The following is a 20,483-nucleotide window of genomic DNA, read 5'->3' on the forward strand; positions in this document are numbered from 1 at the left end:
TCGCTATTAAGTGTTTGTAATAACTTCTGACTGCGATCCAATGTGGATTTTGGTCAAATGATGAGACAGAAATATGTTGTTAGTAACATTGTAGAAGAATTTTATCTGGAAGATACACAGTTACAACTTTTGTGGGGCGTGAAGAAAAAGTAATGTAACTAGTAGTGTAACTAATTACTGTTGCCAGAAAGTAATAAGTAAAGCAACAATATTATTTTTGAAAGGAGTAACTAATAGTGAGTAATATATTACATTCTTTGAGTAACTAGCCCAACACTGCTTATAACCGAATTAAACATTACTGTGATTGATTTCCAGACAGGCATTATCATCATGCATCAAAAGTAAATAATGGACAAACCCTCCAGTTCAGAGATCATTGACTCGTGCTTATTCTTCAGCTTTGTCAGGTTTTTGGATTTTTCTTCTTCTTCAGCAAGGTTTGAGCTAAAATCAGCTACCCTTTCTTCTAGAAGCTTCCTCTCCTGCAAATAGAGTACTTAAAATTTAACACTTCAATTGCCACCAAAATATGTAATCTTAAAACAAGAAGAAAAATCTAATTTGTTGAAATGAAACCTTATGCAATTTGTTGTTTTGGTCCTCCATCACCAGGATATCATCCTCTAGCTTCTTGACCTTGGCTTCAGAGGTAACCTTCTCCAGTTGCAACTTCTGACGAGCATCTTCTTCCTCTTCAAGATGTTCCTCAAGATCCTTAGAACATTATTTTAGAGACAAGAGAGAGACATGGACTAAATACAAGCATTTAAAGATATCTAAGGACTGAATTTGATCAAGTGCATGTTGCCTGTGAATGAAAACCAATAAATGAAAACCTACTTTAATCTGCTCATGCATTTTCTTCTTTTCCAGTTGTAGGGCTGCACCACGATCCTCCTCCTCCTCCAACCTGGCCTCCATCTCATGCAAGATCTCCTCAAGTTCTTGTTTCTTGGTAGCTAACCGTACTCTCATTTCCTCCGCCTCTGCATAGAGCTCTGTCTCAGCCTGCAACTTCTCCTGGAGCTGGTTCCTTTCATCCATAAGCTACAAATGAAAGGATTATATCGTATAATCAGTGCATGATTAATTGCTATTAAACGCAAGAGGACAAAGTCAGGATTTCATCATACCTGTGCATGTTTCAGTGAAACGTCTTTTAGCTCTGTCTCAAATTTTTGTGCAGATTCTTTGATTCTTTGGAGCTCATCCTCCTTCAGACTCATCTCCTCTTCTTGGCGTGTCACCTGGAGGAGAGGCTTCACCTGTGGACATTTTGGAAATATGTTTAGATAAATACTAACAGAAAACCCAAATATTTGCACTATGCTCAACCAGTTACAAGAACTATAATAAAAATGTATAGTCACATTATTCAATAGAAATGTAGAATATAAGAAATGTTTTAACCTTGGTGAAGAGTCTCCACCACTGCCAGTTCCTGAGTTTCAGATAAGCAGCACAGTTCCTCTGGATCACCTTCATAGCTGTTAGCTGTTGCTGCCTCTTAGCAAAGGCCCTACACATAGTTTTAAATAAGAATAACTCAAATTGCATATTAACATTTTGAAAAATATTGTATTTATGAACTCTACCCACTTTCTAGCTAGGAATCCCCTGGCCTGTGCCTGGAAGGCAATGATTATGACTGTGATCTTCAGGTCACGCTCCTCTTCAAGCTGGGCCAGGACTCCTGTGCGGAAGAAGATTTTGCTCTGACCAATACGGTACAGGTTTGGGTCCAGGTCCAGGTGCTTGATCTACAAAGAGGGTCAGGTATGAGAAAGAAGATGTACATTATCCCTACACTATTTCAATCAGCATCAGTTATACATGTAATAGTCAGTGTCTCTAATTGTATAAAGGAATTATAGTTGAAAGCATGGTTCAGCACTTTTAAAAAAAAGAAACCAGTTGGTAGGATGCCACACTTAGATACAAGTTAGCAAAGTAATGAAATTACTGTGGTGGGAATACTGGGAAAATTCCATAAAGTAAAGAGGAGTAAAACGTGATAATGAGATCATTGTTGAGACTATATGAACATGTGACTTGCTAGTGATATTGTTAGATGTTCTGCAGGCATCTTGGCTTTGTTGTCTTGAGAAAAAAAGTCTGATTTTGGCATCTGGAACTTCTTGACTCAATAAATTATTTTTGAAAAAGAGAGAAGACGTTCTGTGACATGTTCTTTAACAAGATTTAATTGGATAACATCTTACCATCAGACAGCAGGCCTGCTTGCCATCCATGAAGCCCTTTGGAATAGCACTTGGTGCCAAGATCTCATATCTGTATGTCAAGGTAAAATGAAGATAATTGCATTAAATCTGATAACCTGTACCATGCAATATATTTGGCACAACATATGTAATCACACTAAACTGCAAATTGGAGTCCAGGTAGCAATATACTTTTAGGGGTTCAAGCGCGTAGCTTTGCCTCTAGAACCAATGCTGTCAATCAAATCGTTTGTTAAATAATTGAGAATATGTAAAAACAACTACTTTTGTGAACTAGTCTTAGGTTTTTCACTTTCATCTTAAAAAAATGTATAAATAAAATAAAACGCCGCAGTACAATTCTCTGGACTCTCTAGGTCAATAATTATCAAAAAAATGTTGAACTTTACACTTTGGGTAACTATAACGGGGGTCGTTTAGAAAAGGGGCCTGTCCAAATATACCCAAAAGCCTAAACAAATACTCAAAACTTCACTAAACAAGGTGAGCACATTTTTAAACAAGCATTCAAAGTTCGGACCACAGATGGTTCTATTACACTTAAAAAGGTTTATAAAAACAATACCGTATTGACCCGAATATAAGATGATGATTTTTTACTTGGAAATACATGTGAAAAAACGCGGTCGTCTTAAATTCGGGGTCTAGACTTTGACATGTCAGTAATACACCCACAACAATAGGTGGCTCCAAATACGCATAAAACGAGTGTGCCATGAAATATATGATGTAATGTGTGTTGTAAAGATCGCGAGTGAAAACAAAAGAAAAAGAAAAGCTTACAGCGGTAGAGTCATGTTAGCCTGATGGGACCAAACTTCCTCTGTAAGTGATTTTAAATCATAAGACAGTACCCAGATTTGAAGACTACAATAAGATTTCACTTCTACTGATAATAAAATGTTGGTAGGCTACTATGAGATGGATAGCCCACATGTTATATAATTCAGATGGGCTACCTGTTATTTTTATGGTATATCAAAAAGTGTATATTTGTCATTGTTGGTACATTTTACCAGTAGGCTATTTACCATACTTTCAAAACAAAAATTAAAATAGGAAAAATATGCAATATGAAAATAATTTAAGAAAAAAATTTGTTTTACAGAGAGAGAAAAAAAACAAGATTTGGTTTTCAAAAAGCCTTTTTCCAAAAGGTACATCTGGAAAAAGGGGGGTCGTCTTATATTCGGGTCAATACGGTATATTTCTATGGTAAATGACCTCAAATTGCAGAAAATGTTCATATATTTACACATACACTAGATCTTCACATCATACAATCAATCTCCTCATTCTGAACAACTGCCTGTAGGACCACTGCTGTCAATCAAATTGTTCTTTAAATATTTGACATTATTTAAAAAACCTACTTTTGCAAACTCCTCCAATCCGACCATAGGTGGCACTATAACAGTCATTAAGATTAAAAATCATCACATTTCTATGATAAATTACCTGGACTTGCCAAAAATACTTTTTAAAATCATTGATTTAGGTGGTTACAGGCTTGCTACATAATATATAATGTCTTTTTTCATTTGTGCTTGAATGCCTTAAAGCGCTTAAACCCTGATAATCGCTGCCTGCAGCTATATTTTTCCTTTTTAAATTCTGTGAATCTTGCAATGTCATTCTGGAGAATTTATACTGTTTTTACATTGGATATGCAGTTAGTCAACAAGACAATAAGTCAATAAGACAGTTGTCTCACTAAATGAAAAACTCGATCTAAAATAATAAAGCTACCCACCGCTGTCTGAACTCTTGGAAGACAATTCTGTTGGGGAATCCTTGGCGGCAGATACGAATACCCTCCAGCACACCATTACATCTCAACTGCTCGAGCACCAGGTGGGCATCCAGCTTTCCTGCCTAAAGGTGAAAAAAGTACCTTTAACATGGACATAGAAAGATATACATCTAGTCTGAATATGTACCCTATGCCCAAACATCATTGGTACCACCAGGTAACATGGTATGCAGCAGTGACATACCCGTTTCTCATGGTTAGGGATAATGCAACGGACAAAGTTTGGCTGTGTGTTGTGCAGTGTGGTCATTAGTTTGGCCAAGGATTCTTTGTAAAGCTGGCCCACAGTACGGAACATGCCCTTCTTGGTCTTAGACGCACCAGGTGCGAGACTGTCTGACATCTTGGCAATGGTTTCCAATCCAACCACACGGTCAGCTGAGAAATAAAAAATACAGATGTCAGCCATTATTCTTATCTCAATTACACTTAGTGACATTGCGCTTTGATTAACCAAAACAAAAAAGGTGGGAAGATGTAGATGTTTGTTTTTTTGTGTGTGTGTGACACCAATTATGAACATTCAGTGGTCACAATTGTCTGGGTTGCAACAATTTAGTATGTAGTTGTTAGCATAGGCGTCGATTTATGTTTCTGCCAGTGGGTGCTCAAACCCCAATTAAATTTTTTAAATATAAAACACATTTCACCGCTGTTTCCATGACTAAATAATAACTGGGCTAAGTTATCATACACATACGCAACAAATTTAATATCACTCAGTAATTAATTGCACTCCATTGGATTGCGCGTTTGAGGAATTTACTACACAAAATATCTTGCGAAGTGAAACGCACGGACTGCAAATACATTATTTAGTAACCAAATAACACACACATTATTTCTATGAGGGTTGCGTTTCACTAAATAAAATGATTTAATAGATACCTGTTTACAATAAGCACTTCTTCGCGCGTACACAGGACAAAGTTTGAGGGCGCACACATGTAATATCTGAGGGAGCGCATAGCCATCATCACTATGTAGGGTATATGGGAGAGCATTTGTGCTGGCACCCTCTCGTATTACAATAATGCAATTTTTTGACATTTGCCAAAAATAATGTCAAAAACTGCCTCAAATGAACCGTGAAAACGAGAATAAAGTCATACAAGCTGCAATCCATTTCTTATTGGTTAAAATGAATGGAGACTATCTCATGTTTTTCCGTGGGTGCTATGGGATCGGCGCCTATATTTGTTAGAGAGTAGTGTATGGTATATAAGAATTATGCATTGCTGATACTGACCATCCTTCCACAGGTCTTGCACAAATGGACTGGAGGAATTATTCAGCAGTGCTGTAACATTGTCATTTAAGGGGTCCATGTTCTTGGTTAGCCATGCTGTGGCATTGTAGTCCACCTAATTGAGAAAGTGTAGGTTTGGGTCATGATATTTAATACAAAGTGGAAATTTCACTAGGAATGAACTGTGCATGTCTGCATTTTTTTTAAATTCTCCACAAAATTCATACTGGACAGTATTATCACAGCACAATTCCCTACAGTATCTTGCAGGTGAGTTGTGATTACTGAATATGTCGAGGAGTCTGTATTCCTTGGGTCATTACTGTCTAGATCACAATATTCTCCACATGTACTGTAAATCAATAAATAAATCTTTCCTTCAAGGCAGAACTCACCCGTCCAGCATAGTGAAACACAGAGAATTCTGTCTTGTCCTTCAGTTGCTTAGGTTTAGCAAACTTAGTATGATTAACATGAGTGTTGCAAAGTTTCTCCACGAAGGAGACATCTGTTGCCTTTGGAAACCAACACTCTTCATCCAACAGAGCCAGGATGCCTGGAGGATTATTCTGTGGAGGAGTTTCAGTAAAATGAGTGACATTACCTTCTGTAACAATAAGACATCATTACTTCAACGTAAGACTTCCAACAAAAGTGTGCCTCTTACAGCAACTACAATAAATTAATTGAATAAAAAGACATTGGTCACCTTACAGCTTTATGCTGGAAGCAGTTGATTTAGTTTAAAACTGCAAAGAACAAGAATCATTCTGTTCCTACAAATCTACACACATTCAAACTTACCGGCCTTTCAATAAGCTCGATGCAAGGTTGCAAATCCAGCCCGAAGTCAATAAAGTTCCATTCGATGCCTTCACGCTGGTACTCCTCCTGCTCCAGGATGAACATGGTGTGGTTGAACAGCTGCTGAAGCTTCTCGTTGGTGTAGTTGATGCAGAGCTGCTCAAAGGAATTGTCCTGAAGGAGAAAAACAGTATATGCCATTAGCCTTAACGATTCAGGTTATTTTTAACCAAATTGAATTCTTTTCTTTCAGGTTTTCCAAACCTCGAAGATCTCAAAGCCAGCAATGTCCAAGATCCCCAGGAATGAAGCACCCTGACGTTTTGTCTTGTCTAGTGCCTTATTAACTCTTAGAAGGATCCAACGGAACAAACGTTCATACATGGCTTTAGCTAAAGCTTCAGTGGCAAAATCAGCCTGTAAGGGGAAAAGTATTGTATAGGTAATAATGTACGTTCTTCCATAATGACAATCACGCAGGGTTTTTTTAACATTACATTACAACTTTACACCCATTCCACATCTTTACACTCTCTTCACCTGTTCTTTGGTTTGGGCCTTCTGGACAACCTCACGACCCACTTTAATACGTGGCGTCAGAATGGCTCTTGTGAAGTCTGTCACATTAATGCCTTGGAGATGGCAAACTTTCTGGGCAGCTGAGAATGAGACACATTTCAGCGGTCGTTTATTGTTTTATAGTAGCCTGAGAAGTCTTTCACTTGGCATTTTCCCCAATGTTTCTGACCTGTGTTGTCTGGCATGGTAGCCTGTTCCTGGTTCCTCTCTTTCTTGAACTCGATGTTACCCAATTGAAGCACAGTTGAGACAACTTTGAGGATATCTGACAAAAATAAATACAATTTCTCAGGATTATCTTACTTAACTCCTAATAAGTAGAAAATGTCTTATGTCGTAAGGACACCATGTGTATATTTCATTGTGTTTAATACCCGTTCTTTCTTCAACAGTGAAGCCCATGATATCCATGGCCTCCATGGTTTCTTCATACATTTCATCATCCTGGTTGCCTGGAATCTGGACATGGCCAGCCGAGAGGAAACGGTAGTTGTTGAAGTTTTCAAGCAAAAGCTCCTCTGCCAGTAGAGAATAAAAATCGCATGACATATCCCAGCAACAGTACAGTTTATACAACAATATCACTGCATTTATAAATCTCAGTCTGTCTGTCATTAGGCAAATATCCAATGAAAAACTGTCACCATATGCCAATATGTTTTCACTTATTGAAGTGTCTCCACCTACCGCGTAATTTGTCCGTTGCTCCAGCTACCATGTAGTAGAAGATGTGGAAAGCTCTTTCAGTTTTTGCTTGTCTGATACAACGAGATTTCTCCAAAAGATCTGAAGTGATTTGGACGTTAAGGTGAAACTTTGCAGAAATAAAATGTTTCAATTGATATTCTAATTGTTTATTAATTCAAGATGTGAGATTGATCTGCATCTTTATTTGGCTTATATAAGTCAAGGATACAGGTCTCTATGTTGGCTCCAACTATGAAACCTGTCACATCAAAGTTAATGCGGATGAATTTGCCCTGTAAAGAAATGATTTTGAAACCATTAATTAATTACAGTCTTCGGTCTGATCGGGGTAAAATCTGCTATCATACAGCATTCGCAAACTTACAAATCGGGAGGAGTTGTCATTCTTGATGGTCTTGGCATTACCAAAGGCCTCTAGAATTGGATTGGCCTGCAGTAGTTGCTTTTCCAGCTCACCCTACAGTACCAGGGTTAGAAAGTAATGAGAATCATTCCATAGAAAACAAATCAAGGAAGAAAAAAGGAGAATGGGACATGCCAGAAGATTGGAATAAAAAAAATAAAATAAAAAAAATCAGAAGTCAACTAACAAAAGGCCCTCCTTTAGAGTATACAATGCAACTTTTTAATTATAAATGTTTGGCAGGACAAAATTGGGAAATGTAATACATTTAGCCACAAATTATTTCTTAACGTGTGCTTCAGATGCTTTTTAAGTACCTTAAACAGTGCACAAAAAAATAGGTCACGTCCATTTAGATGGACACGATCCCCTTAGATCAAAAGAATGCTGTTCTATTCGCTGCCAAATCTTATGCAATGAGAAGCCCTGCCAAGCATGTCGACCTTATACAAGTATATCAAGAGGATTGGTTCATTGGTTGAGGTCATACTAAGCATGTAGAGAAAGGACATATTAATGGGGTTCATGAAATGGATCTCAGTAATAGATCTTTAAGCGTTTACTTAAGAAGATAAAAGTTACTCAGTGGGATGAAACACAGAGTCCTTAGAGAGCATAATGCTGCCTCTGGTGTCATTTGACCACATAATTAGATTCTCGATTTTAGACTTAAACGAGGCATAAAAAGGTTTCAACCGTGACACAAACTTTCAATTACTTTCTTACTGAGCATCAAAAAAGAAAATATCTAGAAAAAGAAGATATCTACCAGAGACAGCTTGCCGCTGAGAAGGAAAGAAGATCGCTGATAGCTTCATACACTGACAAAGAAAAATAAAGTAAACTAGAAAAGAAGGAGAAGAAGTAACATTTAGAATGATGGAGACAGAGAGACAGTTGACAGAGAAATTGTTGGGAAGAAAGAGGACAGAGTTGATAGACTGTATCAACATTCATAAAGCACTTGGCTGAATCTGACAGCTTCTCTCAGTGGTCTCAGGGCAAAGCATATCAGCTAACAGACGACAACTTTATTGGTCCATGGAGTGCCAGTCAGAGTATGTGAGTGGTGTTGTGTAGCAGAGTTCAAATCATTAGTGTTTTCTCTTGTGCTCCACAGCAAATAGAACAAGTTAATAACCCATAGTGCAACTACATGTCAGCAAGAAATCAATGTGTTTTAAACTATTTTGATGAATTTTTGAAAAATGTTTAGTAAAAATTCATGACTAATGGTGAACAGTGTAGGGGACGTTTAAGTGTGGGCTAAGGGGGCGTGTACACAACATTGTTTTCAACTAAACCCATAAAACTTTTTATGTGTTTTGTTAGTTCGTTTTGGGGGCCTAAAAAATGCAAAGTTTTGAAACACGGACACATTGTGTTTCTTTACAAAGTGAATCTACAATTACTGGCTTGGCAGCATTTTCGTGGATCCGTGAACGTTTTTGTGTACAGATGGCAATGGAAAAAAATGCAAAGGTAAAAGTTTTTCGTTTTTAGTGCATCATTGTTGTGTAAATGTACCATAAGTGTTCCTTTTACATTAAACTAGAGTCTAATCTTCCAGATCAATAGTCAAACTTTCAAACACACATACAATCATGCTAATGGATCATCGTTTTGGATCAATGTTCATGAAGTTAGAAAACATAATGAGAGAATACAGTAGGAAAAATAATTGGCCGCAAAATACATTATTCTTACATGACAAAAAGGATATCAGAAGAAGTGTTTAGTAAATTTCAAAGTAGTGCATTCAAGTGTAACGAAACTACTTTCGGAACCAAGAACATAACTATTATGGGCATCCCTTTTAAGCTCATATGCATGGCAGTTACGCATAAAATGTCCAGCTATAATGTGTGCTTATATTTTGGTTTTCTTGCACATCTCTTGTATCGTACCTCGTAAGTACACATTAGAACAGATCTACACTGAGGTGGTATTTATATTCCTAATGCACACACATATGAGCTTGACAGATGATGCACATTAACCTGTGGTAGATTAATAAGTGATCAAGGAAAAATGAGAAAGGATATAAGATCAACAATTCAAAAGGCTATACGTAGGCATGCACACACACTGTGCTCAGACAGACCGTTTCAATGCCAGGCATCCGCTCTGGCAAAGAAAAAGTTAACCACATCTCAGATGGGGGAATGGCACACACGTGATCTAACGGCATTATCTTGATTTCATTCTTTTTATAAAAATGATTTTTTAAACATCATGCGAACACTGGAGCTCTTTGGCACAATCATTTGAACAGTAGCCATACGGGTGGTTTGTTTAGAGGGTCCCTCCATGTAAGACTTGTCTAATGTCACTCTCAGTGAGAAACTCAAGCATGCAAACTCTCAAACCCACACAAGAAGGAGTTTTGCACAATCCTTTTTACTCACATAGGCAAACTGTTGTCCTGTATGCTGCTATTTGAGGAAATTCATTAAGGAAATTGTCGTTAGATAAGTATAAACTAAGAGCATTCTGTTGCATTCACTGGTTTTCCTTTAGCATTTGTAGAAGTCTTGATTTCCTTGAGATACAAATGGCTCAGCAGCATATAATCAAAACATATTTCGGAATCAGGCAAAATAAAAGCCAGTACAAGAGCCAGCATAATCTTGTGATAAATGAGATATGATATCAAACATTAAAGACTGAAAGGAGTGTTCTTATCTGTTCACAGTTTGACCTTAATTATGAAAGGATTCAGAATGTCAGACTCTAATTTTAAAAAATGAGGTCAAAGCAAGGGCAAATACTGACGACTAAACCCATAAGAACTGGCTTGAGAAGAAGACCGAGGTTATCAAACAGAGAAAGAGTTTTTCACACTGTTTTTACTTACAGCGCTTGTGTCTTTCTTGCCTTTGTGGGACGAGGCCACTAGAGCCAAATACTGGATGACTTTCTTGGTGTTTTCTGTCTTCCCAGCACCTGATTCACCACTAGGAAGAAAACAACAGTGAATGACAAAACTGTGTTCTTTTATTCGATAATACCTATGATTGAAATACCAGTTTTGCAAGGCATCAAAAGAACAGTATTACAGTTTCAAGTGAGATTAGGTTTTAGGTTTTGGTTCTGTGTTGAAGAAATGGCACATTAATCTGTGCATACGTCATAAAAATCAGTACATGTCTTGACACTTGACACTAACTGGCACTATATTTGCTGTGTAAAGAAGGTTATGTATTTTTTCAGCTTGTCCGCCATATTTATGCCTTTCAGGGGAAATGTAATGTCCATGAATACAAAACATATGGACAAAGATACCAAGAAAATTATAAATCATTAGGAGAAAATTAGTTTAAAGTAACTCTAACACTAAAATGTTTTTGACACCTCTTTTGTTCTCCAAGGCTACATTTACTTTAAAACACAGTAAAAAAACAATATTGTGAAATATTAATACAATTTAAAATAACTGTAATACATTTTTTTAAATGTAATTTATTCCGTGAATGCAAAGCTGAATTTTCAGCATCATTACTCCAGTCTTCAGAGTCACATGGTTCTTCATAAATCATTCTTATATGCTAATTTGCTGTTAAAGAAATGTTTCTTATAATTAAAGTTGACAACAGTTGTGCTGCTTAATATTTTTGTGGAAATGGTGATAGTTTTTTAGGATTCTTTGATGAATGGAAAGTTCAAAAGAATTGTATTTATTTTAAATGTATTTATTTTTGTAACAATTGAAGCCTTTACTGTTACTTTTGATCATTTTTTTTGGATCATCATCTATAATTTACCTTGTTACAAGGGGTTACAGTGCACTATTGCCTTGTATGATAGGAAAGAGATATGACTGAACCTTCATTCTGACATGCTAACATGTCCATATTAGGAAAACTGAGTCTGGGATCCACAGGCCCTGCTGCAGCCCAAGGGCTGGTTCTTTGGCAGGAGCAGGATGCCCTCAGATCAGTTCACTCAACTCAACACATATAAAGCCATTTTATGGGGCACTTTATACTGTATTGTTTGTAGAGCCACAGTTTTTGACCATTTATGATACAGTATAGTAAAATTCATGTGGTTATGTTACTGTACCCAAATGGTGATTGAAGTACTGGACTATTCCCATACACCGCACTGGATAAGAGGTATGGGAAAACGTGTGTGAATTTTTCATAGAGGCCTCGGATCAGTGGTTTTTAACAATCCATGTGTTTTTAACAGTTTACCAGTCTGTTTTTAATAATACTCTTTGGGTGGTCAATCCCAATCTCCCAAAAACTCTTTGAGAAAGCCTTAAAAAAGTGCCTCCACGAGAGCATTGGGCCAAGTGGAAACATCCTGATGTCATTAGAGAATTCTGTGCCCTAGCAACAGTTGCCCTGGAGCGGTTTAAATGGCTTCCATTTCCTATTCCACACTCAGAGGAAGTTTGCAGACAATATCTATGGGTGCCTCCCGCACTGACACATCCAATCAACACCATTTTTATTTTAACATCCTCATATTTCACAGCTGTTTTATTATCTCACAGATGTAAAACAATGATATTGTCTTTTCAGTAGAGCAACAGCTATTTTTGCCTGTTTTTTTTTCAGGACAGGCCATGTTTTGTTGTGGGGCCTGCACAGATGCAAGCCAAATGCCCAGTAATGACTCAAAAACAAACATAAATGAAGCCAACGTGCTTGGTCTGGATTTAGAATCAGGACAGGGGGCACATTTCCTGTGAGTAGGCCGACTCTGAGGAGACATGACCCTTAGGGTTCATCAGCCTTGTTCCCACTGCTGAGGACTTTTTGAAAAACATGTACTAGTAGAAGGACTCTATTAGTTTCAATTATGTCTACTAATCATGGTGTGGTTGCTGCCACATTTGAATTGTTAAATATTATATTAGAAGGGGGATTAATGTGTTTATCATTAGTCTAAATTGGTCAAAACCGTTTACTTTTTTCAGGAATGTAAACAGTAACCACTAACATGGATGACATGCCATTAACCACTGTCAGATGACATTGAATAATATCATATGGCTTCATCTGCCTTCTACAATGTGATTAAAATGCTGTGTGTTTAAAGAAAATGAAGAAAGAACATTTCAAGTCTTTTTATTTGTTTGTTCATTGTTTTGTAAAGCACCTTCAAAATGAAGGCTTTATACAAGACACTGATGTTACAAAAATGTTAGATTCTCAAGGTAATTCAAAACAGGGTTGCCAATGGTTTTATTATAGTACAAGTGTAGTAACCATGTTTTTTTTTTGGCGTATTGATTACCATTTTTATAACCAAAATTCCATGGTTAAACTATGGTTAGTGTAGCAAAACCATGATTAATTTAGAACAGTAACCATGTTATTTGTAGTAACAACATGGTTAATTTTGTAAGGGATAAGATATTTAAGCTGTAATTATGACAAAGGTGGTTGTTTTCAAACTTTTTTTTTAATTCAAAGAAACGGGAGTATTTATATATTTAATTAAACATGATTCATTTTATGATTCCAGAAATTTCAAGAACTATATGTTCTTCAATTAGAACAATATTATAAGTTGCTGAGGGGGAGAAATATGATTGTGGTTTATGAAATGTGATTTATGTTATGAAATGAGGTTTGAGTTTATTTTTTATTTAATTTATTTATTTTTGTTATTTATGTATTTTACAAAGTTAAAAACTTTTAAGTGATTCTGAAGCCCACTGGAAGTCCTGGTTGAGAAGCAGTATTTTAATAATACTAATAAGTTTAATTTATATAGTGCCTTCCATAACTCAAGGACACTTTACAGCTGAGATACAGCAGGGATACTTGTTAGACTAGTTATTTCAGTGATGCAAATAAAACAATGAAAAGAACTCACGTGCAAAGAATAGACTGGTCCTCTCGATCTGTAGAAAGAAATGACAGACATTACAATGGCCCAAGGAAACTGTCAGGCTGGTGCTCATGGAAACTGCAAGACCATATTCAGTATCCATGTAATTTTTGAACATCATGAAATACATAGGGGCTGCTCTTAAGCCTAAGGGGGAAAAGTTCTTGAGTAACTAAACTGGTCTATGATGAATACCATTGTTATTACAGCATCCAATAATGCACATAATCTAATAATCTTTGATTTTCAGTGCAGCAATTTGATTTGCTGAAAAAGAAATTGACTCCACTCTTCTCTTGGGAGATGCAACACAATTCTTACTGAGTTTAGCAATGGGACAATCATTGATTCATGCTGCTAAAATTAGAAAACCTTCTCAGATGATCTTGGCTCCATTTAAGGTTTTTTAATCCTAACCGTACACCAATGATTGTTCAGAAAGCAGAATCAAAAAAAAAAAAAAAAACATATATTACTGGATAATTTATTAAAGAAGTATTCGATTTAAGTCAAACAAAATAAGATCCTCTCCGAAGAATTCTAAGTCAATGAATTTATACTTCAAATTCAAATAGTCTAGAGCTTGGTTCTTATCTATGATCCTGGAGGCTGGGCGAACACCCAATCTGCTAATCAGCTGAATGTGAGCTTGCTGGTTCTGCTCAAGTACTATAGAACGTCTTCTGTTGTAAACACAATGAATGACTATTGCTCATTTTGGATATGACTTAAGCTGGGCAGGTTTCCACATACAACATGAAGTCTGTTCCCTTGTTTCTTCCTAATTAAGGCACAAATCGAGGCATTCAGAGCACAGAAAACCACATCTAAACACACCGATGGGGAAACTGCACCTCAGCCAGACAGTTTGATGAAAAGCAAGATGCGCAGGTATTGTTTTATCCAAGCTAGTAAAAAGTTATATACAACAATGAATCTATAGAATCAAATCTAATACATTTATTATCATAAATTAGTGATGGGCGATATACCGGTTCAAATGGTAAACCGGATTGAATTACACACGTTATGAATTTTTTAGAAAAACGGCATATCGTACCCATACAGTGGCTAAGCAATGTAGACAGCGTCGTGAATTGACCCTTTGCAAAAACCCACCCTCCTTAGTTACTGTTGCTATGTCCGACAAAGCCATGCCTCTCTCACACTACACATCATGTTCTCACACAGTGAAAAATACAGAGGAGACTGTCAGAGGAAACTGATAACACACCATCAGAAAAGACAGAGCAGGTTACTTCTGGTATGAAACAAGGTCTCAGATTTAAAATTTTGTCTTTTTTTTTAAGAAATCCAATTGCGTTTTGTGGCTCTTTAATATGATGTGACAGTTTGCTGTATTGCCTCAGTTCACACAGCACACGTGAACCGATCGTCTTTTCATATTTACTTAAAGCACAAAATAAACATGAATGAACATCATAACGTATTTTATTTCAACCGCAGAAAGATGTCAATACACGCAATTTTTCAAATTTAATTCCACCGAAGTTAATCTACTCTCCTGCCTGATTTGTTTGTCGGGCAAGATGGCGGATTCGGTGTTATGATTGGTCAGATCGCCTGTCAATCAAACTCTTTGCGAACAGTCAATTGAGAGAAGATTTTAGAATAGTTACAGAACCATAAATAACACACAACTAATTATTTAAGTTAACTGCGCAAATAAATCAAATGTAAATGGCCATTAACAGAAGCCAGAGACACTGAACACCGACTGCAAACTACTAACATCTGTGTTCTGCGCCTGCCTGAGAGGAATTAGCGGTCTATAGCTGGCCACACACTAAACAATTTTAAGGCCAATTTGCACCCCCGAACGAGGCTTGGCTGAATTCGAGGCTTGTTGCAAATTATTTTTTGTACATTTAAACGATTTTTTGTTTATTTAACTGCTCCCGATCGAGACGGAGCGTCACCGAACTCAAATCGTAAATATCACCCATATTCTTTTTTTATACTTTTTTTTTCACTGTGAAACAGAACGCATGGCAGGAGAGCCAGCTGACAGCTGTTTTTCTTCTTTAGCCACGTTTGATCTCGCGAGTCTCAGTGAGATCTCGTGTCACTGTGAAATTGTTCTTACAATCATCAAGTGTGTGTGGTCTAGCGGCCTGGTCGAATTGTCTAGTGTGTGCTTTCAGAGGATTATAAGGCTAAAAATCAGTTGAAACTGTCGACGGCCGACCATCGGCTTGGTGTTTCCTGACCTTAAGTGCCACCTGCTGTCAGAGAGTGAATTTGCATGCTCTAATTTATCTGTTTATATGTACATTTTTATATGTAAATTATATGTACATTTATCTAATTTATGCTATATTAGAAACTGCTCATATTATAATGTAGCATTTTTGCTGGATGGTTATTAAAATGCAGTGGTTCTGCACCTGTTTCATGCAATCTGATTCATATAAAGGCACAGTCAGGGGCAAACCATGAAACCTACAGAATCCTTAAAAAAAAAAAAAACGAAATATATATATATATATATATATATGAAAAAATAAACTAAAAACAATTTCATTCCTTTCTATTCCATCCCATATGGGATTCTGATGTTTCAGATTGCGACAAGGCTACACCACTCGGTCAAGCATGTGAACCTTGCCTGGACTTCAAAGAGAGATCAGTGTAAGCCTGAGCAGGAATGTGAATACTGACACTCATGGCTGATCATGCTGGATTTTTACTCGTCATCAGCTGCAACAGGATATAGCTACTGTAGGAATCCGTCAAAACATATAAAAGTTGTCTTGTCATATGGTCTTTAGGTGCTATAACTGGAGTAATTTTGTGCTATGAACAAGAAACTGTTATCATCATACAGCAGGAAATGAGTCTCACTGTGAACACAACATGACATTGTGCAATGACCTGCATGAATTTACAGGGTTTAAGCATGATTGTTCGGCCCTTGTCCAATATAAACAGTTTAATGAGAAGTGAACTTAGCACAATTACTCTTGAGGAACAGCGTGACAACGCATCTTCCTACTTCTGCTTTATGAAAGCAATTTTCTGCAAGTTTCACATAAGATAACAGTTTCTGAGATATTCCACTGCAAACAGAGGTTTTATTCTCTTATCTTTTCTTCATCTGACTCCAGTTCATTATGCTGATGTATTAACAAGTTCATTGGCAACACAACAACTTCATTGAAGTGTAAAACTCATTTAGCACCTCATTTCACTCTATAATACAGCTTCAAACTGCTGTGGGTAAGAGGAGCCTTTTAAAATCATTTGAAAGTTTAAAAGTGTTAAAATGGCATTAGATGTGTGACCTGCTGACACATGTGTGCATGCGCTCCTCACACCACTGACTGACCTGGAAATATGAGCTGTCACACTTCATTTCAACAAACACGAATGACATTCAAAGAGTGCACTGGTACATGGAGATCCTACACTGATCTGTTGCCAATTAGTAAAATAAAAATGCCTTTGGGATGCACTTGAGTTTGAAGTTTCAAGACAATGGCTATTGTGAAATCCAAACATTGAGGTCTTGTAAAGAGAAGAGAATGTGTCAATGTCCAGCAGGCCAGGCCTCACCTTGCATCATGTTCCTGTAAGCGTTGTCCGAGATGGAGTAGATATGGGGAGGAACCTCGTGGCGCTTTTTGCCTTTGTACATCTCAATGATCTTCTCAGAGTAGATTGGTAGCATTTTATAGGGGTTCACCACCACGCAAAACAGCCCGGAGTATGTCTGAAAAAGATAACATCTCAGTTTTCCACTGTATGTGAAGTGTTATGAATCCATCAAGTAAAGAACAACAAGGAGACATTGCAGCACAGTAACGAGCCATACAATGTGTCGTAAAATATACATTTAAGGAAGTTTGGTTTGAGTCTGTATATTATAACTCAAAATATTTGAAAGCTGAGGTGATGCATATTCCATATGGAAGACTCCTGTTCCTCAAAGGAAAAATTTTGTTAACTAATGGTTTGTTACCAGAGTGCAAACATAGTTTGGAGGCCTGTGGAAGTTTTATAACCCCTCACCCTTGGGAAATGTATAGTTCCTCTTTCTTAAGCTTTAGCGCTTGTAAATCATGATTGCCATTTTAACATAAATGGTTGTCAGTGCATTTTTATTTTTATTTTTGCACTGGTTTGGCAACAACGAGTTATTAATAAATGTTATACATTTGCTGATAATAATATGCTATGCATTATGTTATGCAATAGTGATGTCAACAGGGGGTCAACGACAAATAAGAGTGTCCAAGATAAAGAATAAGAAAAGTTACATGAAATATATAAAGTTCTTAATAATGCGCTTTCTATGTTAGTTTCATTTGATTTTGAAAAACATTTATACCATTTTCAACAAAAGTTTAAGTTTAATGACTTCTAAAAATGTCATGGTGTAATCAACTAAAACATAACATATTTTTCTTTCAATCTGAATACACGTGAGGGTACAAAAAATAAAACTTTTATTATTACTATTATTATTATTGTTATTTTACAAATATCAAATTATTAAATTTTAAATATCATTACATTTTTTGCACCACACATTTTTAAATGGACATTTTTTAATTGTCTTTTTATTATATTAAATTACTAATAATAAAACTGCTTCTGCTTGTATTTTTTACTTTAGGGTTTATTTACAAGTACTTCTTCCTTTCAATCAATCTTTTATTATATCTGCCCAGTTGTATCACCTTGACATTTTTAATTCAGAAATTAAAAATATGCTCATCATCATAGAAGAGATGATGCCTTTTAATGTATTTTTGAAGAAATCAAGAGTTTCTGACCAAAAATGAGTCACATGTCTTTAAGCCTAATTCAGCTGTGTAAAGTGCATACTTGTTATAATTCATTAAGCATTAATTTATTTAAAATATAATTTAAATGCACTATGGCATACTCACATAGATGAGTCCAGAGAAGTATCTTTCCCTCAGGTTGTGGAGAACAGATGCTTCATTCAGGCAGGTCAGTTCTGCCATATCCTCCACCTTGCTGAATTTGGGCGGGTTCATCTTCTGGATGTCATCCTTGTTGACTGTGATTTTCTTTCCATTGTCCACCAGCTCCACCAGTACCTCATCGCCACGTTCCTCTTTGATGCTGGCCGACTCGAAACCATTTTTTTCAGATGGGACCCATACCAGCTTTTTGGCTGACCAATCTGCCTGGGCGACAGGGCTGTTAATGAAGTCTTTGTCCGTGAAAAGGAATTTCTCGTCCTCACTCAGGGTCTTTTTCGTCATCTTGGTGCTGGGTTACGACAACTAGAATTTAAGAGAAAAATAGATTTTTAAACAATGTTTTTTGTAAGCAAACTTTTCTGACCTGTATGACCCTACAACAATAACATCATTTTAAACATTATTGGCCACAATATTGGATCTGTGCAATAGACTTTAATTAAATACAGTTTGCTAAAGGTGGAAAACTATTCAAGGCAGGGCTGTAACACCGTTGAATTTGAGCTCTCCCCAAACAATTAGGAATGGCCAAATTGACCCCAAAATATTTGATATTTGACAAAAAATGTAAAAGTTACTTTATATAAATATATATATACTGTATATTTCTGATGGTCAAATTGTTGCCAACAATATTCTTAAAGGGGCTTTACTGTTCACAGAAACCGGGTGTGAATTTCACTGTAATGCTTCGTAAGAGTGCAAGGTAATATGTAATTAACTAACAATGTAATTAATGAACTGAATGTGACAGGACAAGAATTATTTTTATGTTTTGCGATTTCAACATATTAGGCATACAAATAAGATTGAATGGGTGCATATTTAAAAATAAAAATATTATTTGCAAACATTTCAAACAAATTACTTGACAAAAAATATATTATTTTTGTCTTTTTACTGTTCTTCTCTCTTTGTCATTATTTCTCTAAATCCATTTAAACCCTTTAACCATTAAAAAAAGTGCATTACCATTGGGGTCTTAAACACACACACACACACATTGGGGTTTCCCACAATGTTCAAGGCCTATCAATGGAATATGCAACATCAACCAACATCATCATTCAATGGATGAATTTTGGTTCTGGTTGGAATTCACTACATACAGTGTAGCTTTTGCAGAGTTCGCCAATCAAACCAAAATGTTCCTTAACAAACATTGCAGAGGTCACGGGGGCACCACTATTATCACCTATTTAGATGAAAGGGTGAGGAAAAATGTAAAAAAAAAAAAAAGTTATCATTATCAGTAATGATTAAACAACCACTCAGACTGGCCAAAAACTGTACAAAACATCCCGATGGGCTAAACATATATAATCATGTGATAATCTCCAAAGCAAATGCTGTTTTTCTTGTTTCTTTTGGAGCTCAGCTGTGGTCCCGTGCTGTGATGACCATATAAGGCTGCCTTCAAGTCAGTGGACGCTCTGTCGACCTAAACAGCAGAAGCAAGTGAACTCCCAAACAAAGCCCTTATAGGGAATAGTATGTCTCCAGCCAGACTCGCAGTTTACTCCAAAATGATAACATTAGGCAGGGACAGTCAGAGGCTGGAGGGGGTCTGATTTTCCTGCCACTTTCCCCCACCCTTCCCTTCCTCTGGTCGGCTGATATAGGGAAGTTTACACAAGTATTTTCAAGTACAGTAGAGTTAGCAAACATCAGGTGCAGCTTTGGAGTTCATGCAACCATAGAACTTTAAAAGCAATTTGGGGAAACAATTCCAAAGCTACACCTTAGATATGAACCAATTTCCTCTGACATTTGTAACTATCCATTGTTAGTGCAACCAAAATGTTGCACTTTCTCATCTGACCATGGAGAATAACTAAAACTTCTGATTGTTGTC

At 36.6% G+C, this 20,483-nt stretch overlaps 1 protein-coding gene across 3 annotated transcripts in view; it reads right to left on the reverse strand.

Annotated features, from left to right (window-relative positions):
* Positions 1-20,483, reverse strand: part of myh11a (myosin, heavy chain 11a, smooth muscle) — a 32,420-nt gene that overhangs the window by 9,242 nt on the left and 2,695 nt on the right. For 2 of the 3 annotated variants that reach the window (XM_058780200.1, XM_058780202.1), the window contains exons 2-25: positions 18,569-18,931; positions 17,229-17,385; positions 13,638-13,665; positions 10,660-10,759; positions 10,211-10,237; positions 7,764-7,856; positions 7,608-7,671; positions 7,379-7,477; positions 7,066-7,209; positions 6,861-6,956; positions 6,653-6,771; positions 6,377-6,529; positions 6,113-6,286; positions 5,704-5,877; positions 5,309-5,423; positions 4,244-4,437; positions 4,000-4,121; positions 2,226-2,295; positions 1,603-1,763; positions 1,414-1,522; positions 1,137-1,268; positions 844-1,050; positions 580-717; positions 362-485 (exon numbers count right to left, since the gene is read on the reverse strand). In XM_058780200.1, coding sequence (XP_058636183.1) covers positions 362-485; positions 580-717; positions 844-1,050; positions 1,137-1,268; positions 1,414-1,522; positions 1,603-1,763; positions 2,226-2,295; positions 4,000-4,121; positions 4,244-4,437; positions 5,309-5,423; positions 5,704-5,877; positions 6,113-6,286; positions 6,377-6,529; positions 6,653-6,771; positions 6,861-6,956; positions 7,066-7,209; positions 7,379-7,477; positions 7,608-7,671; positions 7,764-7,856; positions 10,211-10,237; positions 10,660-10,759; positions 13,638-13,665; positions 17,229-17,385; positions 18,569-18,910 — 3,142 coding nt within the window. In that variant the 5' untranslated portion in view covers positions 18,911-18,931. The remainder of the gene's footprint in view (positions 1-361; positions 486-579; positions 718-843; positions 1,051-1,136; positions 1,269-1,413; positions 1,523-1,602; positions 1,764-2,225; positions 2,296-3,999; positions 4,122-4,243; positions 4,438-5,308; positions 5,424-5,703; positions 5,878-6,112; positions 6,287-6,376; positions 6,530-6,652; positions 6,772-6,860; positions 6,957-7,065; positions 7,210-7,378; positions 7,478-7,607; positions 7,672-7,763; positions 7,857-10,210; positions 10,238-10,659; positions 10,760-13,637; positions 13,666-17,228; positions 17,386-18,568; positions 18,932-20,483) is intronic. The other variant, XM_058780201.1, reaches the window with a different exon arrangement.

This window comes from Onychostoma macrolepis, chromosome 06 (assembly GCF_012432095.1).
Source record: "Onychostoma macrolepis isolate SWU-2019 chromosome 06, ASM1243209v1, whole genome shotgun sequence".
In the NCBI taxonomy this organism is placed as follows: Eukaryota; Metazoa; Chordata; class Actinopteri; order Cypriniformes; family Cyprinidae; genus Onychostoma; species Onychostoma macrolepis.